Consider the following 6,923-nt stretch of genomic DNA (forward strand, 5'->3'; position numbering starts at 1 on the left):
CAAGTATACAATAATAATTCTCAGAATGTGGTCCCCAGACCAACAGCATCAACATCACCTGGGCACTTGATAAAAATACAAAGTCTATAGCCCCAGCCCAGACCTACAGAATTGGAAAGTGCTACGTGGACCTGCCATTCTGCCTTCACAGGCCCTCAGGGTGATTCGGATGCATGCACTAGTTTGTGAACCACAGGCACAGAACAGATGCAGGAGGAACAGAAGCTGCATGTTGGGAGGTTGGTGAGGAAGTCACTGAAATCTTTCAGGTGGAGACACTAAGGACAATTACTGGGGCTGTGAGAATGGAAATGGCATAAGTTTAAAGGACACGGTAGAGGAAAAGCCTTACGAGAAAACTGCTAGAGGACTCTGAGGTTCACAGCTCAGGAGTCTGTAAAGGCAGTTATTAGCCAGAACAAGACAACCAGCAGATGTGGTGGGGAGAATTCCAGCTACTGATAAGTTCAGCTTTAAAAATGTTGACTTTGAGACAGCCTTCAGAAATATAGATTAGAATTGCCCAGGAAAAAAAAAAAATCTGTAACTAATTCAAGACAGATCTTAGAAATGAACATCCAGACTTAGAAGTTTATGTTTATTCAAATATAAAGGGAAAAAATAACGTATCTCATGAAGACTGTGGAGTGGGATGAAAAGGAAGCCAAGCAAGCACCCTGAGGGACTTTCTATATCTGAGTAGCTGGGCCAGGAAGAGGAGTTACTGAAGAAAGTAAGCAAGGTGTGGTAAGAGAGAAACCAGGAAGGATGTAAACAAGAGAGGTGTTTCAATTATGAGTTAAGAGCATTACCCACTGAAGAAAGATCAAAAAGATGGAAAAAGGCACGAGTGAGTCTGGGAGACTGACAGAGGCAGGAGGCAGCCACAGTGAACAGGGTGCGAGGGCGGCTGCGAGGAAGACACTGAGTAGAGACGGCTCTGGCCAGAATGGTATGTTACAGAGTGCCAATGCACCCCTGGTGGTATTCCAGAATGGTATGTTACAGAGTGCCAATGCACCCCTGGTGGTATTCCAGAATGGTATGTTACAGAGTGCCAATGCACCCCTGGTGGTATTCCAGAATGGTATGTTACAGAGTGCCAATGCACCCCTGGTGGTATTCCAGAATGGTATGCTACAGAGTGAGTATTGGGCACTCTTTTAAAAGTATTCACTCATATAACCTCATATAAATCCTAGGAAAAATACTTGAAAAATGATACTATTTTTAGTCTCATTTTATAGATGAGATTAAAGCCTGAAAAGCTTAAGTTATTCAGCCAGTCACAGAGCTCAGGAGTGGAGAAGCCCCGAGTAAAAGGACTCAAAGCAGGGCATTCTGATTCCAGAGCTGTGCTCTTACACAGATTTGTTTTAGAAGAAAAGACAGTTTTGTTTGTTTGAAGTAAGGAAAAACTGAATTGTAAGAAACATTATTTTTAACAACTTCATGCTATGATAAAATGTTCAAGGAATACAGAAACTGAGCATAAAGATAATACAAGTATCATGTTAACAGGTAAGAAATAGACAGAGTCCCCAATACATAAAATATTCAGCATCTATTAAATGTCCACCTGAATAAAGCTTGAGTTAAGAATGTCTTTGAGCTAAGAGACATGGACAAGAGTGTGGTGGTTACCAGGGGTAGGGGAGGGAGGACATGGGAGGGAGGGAGGGAGAGAGTTAGGGGGAGGGGGAGGGGCACAGAGAACTAGATAGAGGGTGGCGGAGGACAATCTGACTTTGGGCGAGGGGTACGCAACATAATTTAATGACAAAATAACCTAGACATGTTTTCTTTGAATATATGTACCCTGATTTATTAATGTCATCCCATTACCATTAATAAAAATTTATTTTAAAAAAAAAAAAAAAAAAAAAGAATGTCATTGAGGTACTTACTCTGAAAAATAATCCATAAACTGCTGAGGATTTTCTGAAGCCAGTAACAGTTGTCTCTGATGAGATTCGGACATACAATGACACTTAAAGCCATTCTACAAAAATGGAAAGGAGAAGTTAAATTCTGATTTAGGTCATTATAATGGGGCCTAAGTAGAGGTATTTAATTAAACTCTAAAAAGTTGATGCCTGACCTGTAGTGTGGTGCAGTGGATGAAGTGTCAGCCTGGAATGCTGAGGTTGCCGGTTCGAGGCCCCAGGATTTCCCGGTCAAGGCACATTTGAGAAGAAACTATGAGTTTATGCTTCCCACTTGTCATTACCCTACCCTTTGATCTCTCATCTCAAAAGTCAATTTTTAAAAAAATCTTAAAAAGAAAACTAACTAAAAAGTTGATCTCTGGTAATAAACTGTAAAAAATAGCCTGACCTGTGGTGGCACAGTAGATAAAGCATTGACCCAGAAATCTGAAGTCACAGGTTTAAATCCCTGGCTTGCCCCATCAAGGCACATACCGCAAGCAACCACTATAAGTAGATGCTTCCTGTTTCTCCCCCTCTTCCTCTCTTCTTCTCTTTCTTTCTTTCTTTCTTTCTTTCTCTCTCTCTCTCTCTCCCACTTCCAAAAATCATTTTTAAAAATCTAAATTGCAAAAAATAACCAAATCACTAGCCATAAGCACCGCATCATTTAAAAAAAATTTTCTTTTTACGTTTTGAGTTTTGTAACCCTGCTAATCAAAGAATCATTTCAGGTATTAAAGAGACAGAAAAATAGTGCTTTAGAAACAGACATTATTATAAGAAACATTACTGTGCACAGTAACATAAGAATGATTTTTGTTTTTTTTCTTTTACTCAATTTATCAAATTCCTGTTGAACATCTACTTTATACAGTGTTATACAAACAAGTGCTTCAAGGAATATAATGAAATAAAATAGGTCATTAATTTCCATTAAGGACATTATTTTTCATTCATTCCTCTACTTTAGCTATTATCCAAAACACATTATTGCATATTCCATAAACTTTATGTTAAACACACTAAATCTGTATCTTCTCAGATGATTATAAAAATGTGCCTCTCCTCCTATACCCACCATCTAAATGAACAGCACTGTATCACATACTGAATCACCCAAGCCAAGACCAAGGATGGCATTCTAGTGTCCCCCTCCACCTACTTTCCACCTATTACTGAGCCTGCTCAGCTTTTTTAATCACTCTATCCAGTTCTTCGGCTCAATGGCACCTACACAATTCTTGCTAGTCTGTGTGCTACACATGAATTACTCTTACTTAAGTGTATATTATAAAAAAAAAAAACTTGGTATTGGTCTCACAAATGAAAAAACAGTCCCATTTCCATAAACTAAAACTAAGTCAATAAAGTGAAACAAACTAATGTTAGTGGAGGAACAGGACTGGAATTCTCTGGACCAGACCTTCCTTCCTCCCCTGATTCTTCCAATATTGAGAGACAGAAGATGGAGATGGAAACTTATTGGAATCAACTTCTCCTCTCCCAGGTAGGGAAGGAAAATAGACAGCTCTGGGAGCAAATGGGCCAGAACCGCCACAAATACCTTACAGGAAAGATCTAAGTATGCATTTATCTTCCATTTCCCACTGGAACTATATTTTAGGGTAACATTTGAAGATAACCCAATAGCCATAGCTGATGCAACAAGCTTGTTTTTACAAATGAATAGCAGCCAGTAACAAATATAGAAAGAATTAGAAGAATAACCACTTTATAACTCTTAATGAAATAACTGACTCAATCAAGCAAGGATGCTAAAACACACAAGAGAAAGGCTGATGAGAAACTAGATATATGGTCACGATTCCAAAGTATCATGCTACTAGTTACTTGGTCTTGCAAATGGGAAAATATTACTTTCTAACATTACTTTACAGGCTGTCATCTTTACTTAATAATTTCAGTCCTACTAGACATAAGCACTTCATTACGTGCTGCAATATGAAATACACTGGATCACCTATGAAGTAGTCACCCCCAAAATGTTTAATCTGAACCTAATTAAGTCTTTAGGTATCAAAAGCTACCAAGAGTTTAAGAGAAAGAAGGCAAAAGACAACTACCAGGAAACAATTTGGGAATGCTCTGATAACCGACTGACCTAGTCTCTTCAAGTCAATGGCAAGAAAAAAAATTGGGGAGTGGAAAGAAATGATGGAGGAAGCGGGTTCTATTTTAAAATTTAGAACTTATAATTAAAAGTCCTAATAGCCTGAGCAATGGTGTTGCAGTGGATAGAGTGTCAACCTGGGAAACTGAGGTCCCAGGTTCAAAACCCCAAAGTCACTGTCCTGAGCACAGGCTCGTGAGCTTGAGCATGAAGTTGCTGGCTAGAGCATGGGATCACCAATATGATCCCATGGTTGCTGGCTTGAGCCAAAGGTTGTTGCCTTGAGCTGGGGTCACTGGCTTGGCTGGCGCCCTCTGGTAGAGGCACGTAAGAGAAACAATTAATGAACAACTAAAGTGCCACAACTATGAGTTTGATGCTTCTCGTCTCTTTCCCTTCCTGCCTCTCTCTCTCTCTAAAAAAAAAAAAAAAGGTTCTAATAAGCTGAAGCACAAAGATTTTTAAAGCAGTGAAACCACTATGTATGACATCATAATAGTGGATACAGAATGTCTAACACCAAGAGTGAACACTAATGTAAACTATGGATTTTGGTGATAATGACATGTCAATGTAAAACTGCTCAAAAAATAAAGTTTATTTTTAAAAAACCCTAATAAACAAATCCAATTCATAGCTTTTCATTGGATCTTGGTTTTTTAAAAATTGCTTTAAAAAGCATTTGGAGGAACTGAGGAAATGTGAATATGGAGTTTATCAGGTAACAAAGGAATTTTTATTGTTATTTATGATATACTGTATTTTTCGCTCCATAAGACTGACTTTTTTACCCCCAAAAAGGGGAGGGGGAAATGCCCGTGTCTTATGGAGCAAAAAATATGGTATTTTATTAAATATTTCAACACACCATTTGGCTCAGAATATTTTTTTTCTTATTTTCCTTCTTAAAACCCTGGGTATATCTTATGGTCAGGTGCGTCTTACGAAAAAATACAGTATATTGTGGCTGTGTATAAAAATATACTAATATTTTAGAAATGCATATATAAGTATTTAGAGTTGAAATATTCTGAAATTTATAATTTACTTTAAAATATGTCAAGCCCTGGCTGGTTAGCTAAGTTGGTAGAGCATTGTCCTGATACTCCAAGGTTGCAGGCTTGATCCCTGGTCAGGGTACATATAAGAATCAACCAATGAATGCATAGATAAGTGGGACAACAAATCTCTCTCTCTCCCTTTCTTCTTTCTCTAAAATCAATAAAAAAATTAATAAAATATTTCAAGAAAAAATAGGAAATATGATAAAATACATAAAATGTTAAATCCAAGTAATGGATATATGGATGTTTAATGCACTGGTCTCTAGTTTTCTGTGTGAGAATTTCACCCTGACTTAAATAGAAAGAACTAAAGAGAAATGAAAATGAGTAACAGTATCAGTATTATTCAATGTGAGTCCCACCTAAAATATCTCATCCCTCACTTGCAGATACAATTGCAATTGCCCAGCGTTCTTCAATTCTTATCTAATTCAATGTCCAGAGAAAAAAATACCTATGATCACATCACTAGCCTGCTCTCAGTTCTTCAAGGCAATTCACTATCCATCTCATTAATGGGAAAACGTGTAAACTCCATAGCACCGCACACAAAGCTTCTCAAGATCTCTCCAAAGACCTCCCCGAATCACTTGACACATATTTAACTCATTTAAAATTCACAACAATCTTACAAGTGGGTACTTTTATTGTTGCCACTTTACAGATAAGTAAACAGGCAGGGAGAATTTAAATACCTTGCCCAAGACAACACAGCAGTAAGTGGTGGGGCTAGGCTTCATAATTCTGTGTCTGACTACAGTTCACACCTTTTTTGTTTGTTTGTTTTGTGTTTTTTTTGTTGTTGTTTTTTTACAGAGATGGAGAACCAGAGAGAGGGATAGATAGGGACAGACAGACAGGAACGGAGAGAGATGAGAAGCATCAATCTTCAGTTTTTTGTTACGACACCTTAGTTGTTCATTGATTGCTTTCTCATAGGTGCCTTGACCGTGGGGCTACAGCAGACCGAGTGACCCCTTGCTCAAACCAGTGACCTTGGGTCCAAGCTGGTGAGTTTTGCTCGAACCAGATGCGCCCACACTCAAGCTGGCAACTTCGGAGTCTCGAACCTGGGTTCTCCGCATCCCAGTTCGACGTTCTATCCACTGCGCCACCACCTGGTCTAGAGTTCACATATTAACCACAATAAATCCTGGCCTGGCACATTATAGCTGCTCAATAAATTTTTGTTTGATGAATAGTGTGCAAGAACTTATTTCTCCTTTTCAATCGGATCCTGATGTGAATCCTAAATCATCCTTCTCTTAAGAGTCATATCAAGTCAGAGATTGTTATTGTTACTGCCTAGGCGCCTCGCATTTAATTACTCAGGCCTCCGTTTTATGATAGCTTTAGTGGGATCACTCCTACGAGAGGGGCAACATCTTCTATTTTTCATTACTTTGGGGGGCAGAATGGGACAAAGGCCACTGGTTCCCCACTAAGGACGTCGGCGGCAGGAAAGGATGCCTCTCTGTGTTGACTACCTGACTTGCTCAGAACAGACCCAAGACTAGGTACCTGAGATCCACGCCTTCAACTTCAGCATTAGGGACACGAGCCCGGATTTTCAGCCGGACCTTACCTCTTCCACTTACCTCGTCCCGACACTGCTTCTGGCACATCTGGCAATACCAGCGCAGCTTCTGAAGTCCCTTGGATTTGATCCGGTTAGCAATGGCCTTAGGCGTAAGAAAATCTGACTTTCCCATCGCGACCACCAAAGCGATAATCTCACAGAGAACAGCGCCTTGTCAACCGGAAGCGGAACAAGACTGTAGTAGTGGGCGGGACAAA

General features: G+C 39.3%; 1 protein-coding gene across 1 annotated transcript in view; it reads right to left on the reverse strand.

Annotated features, from left to right (window-relative positions):
• The window catches only part of KIN (Kin17 DNA and RNA binding protein), a 42,982-nt gene extending 36,081 nt beyond the window's left edge, over positions 1-6,901 (reverse strand). Inside the window, exons 1-2 of the mRNA XM_066278858.1 lie at positions 6,725-6,901; positions 1,908-2,002 (exon numbers count right to left, since the gene is read on the reverse strand). Of these exons, the coding sequence (XP_066134955.1) occupies positions 1,908-2,002; positions 6,725-6,838 (209 nt within the window). The 5' untranslated portion in view covers positions 6,839-6,901. The remainder of the gene's footprint in view (positions 1-1,907; positions 2,003-6,724) is intronic.
• Between the last annotated feature and the right edge of the window lie 22 nt (positions 6,902-6,923).

The sequence above is a fragment of the Saccopteryx bilineata genome, chromosome 5 (assembly GCF_036850765.1).
Source record: "Saccopteryx bilineata isolate mSacBil1 chromosome 5, mSacBil1_pri_phased_curated, whole genome shotgun sequence".
Classification (NCBI taxonomy): Eukaryota; Metazoa; Chordata; class Mammalia; order Chiroptera; family Emballonuridae; genus Saccopteryx; species Saccopteryx bilineata.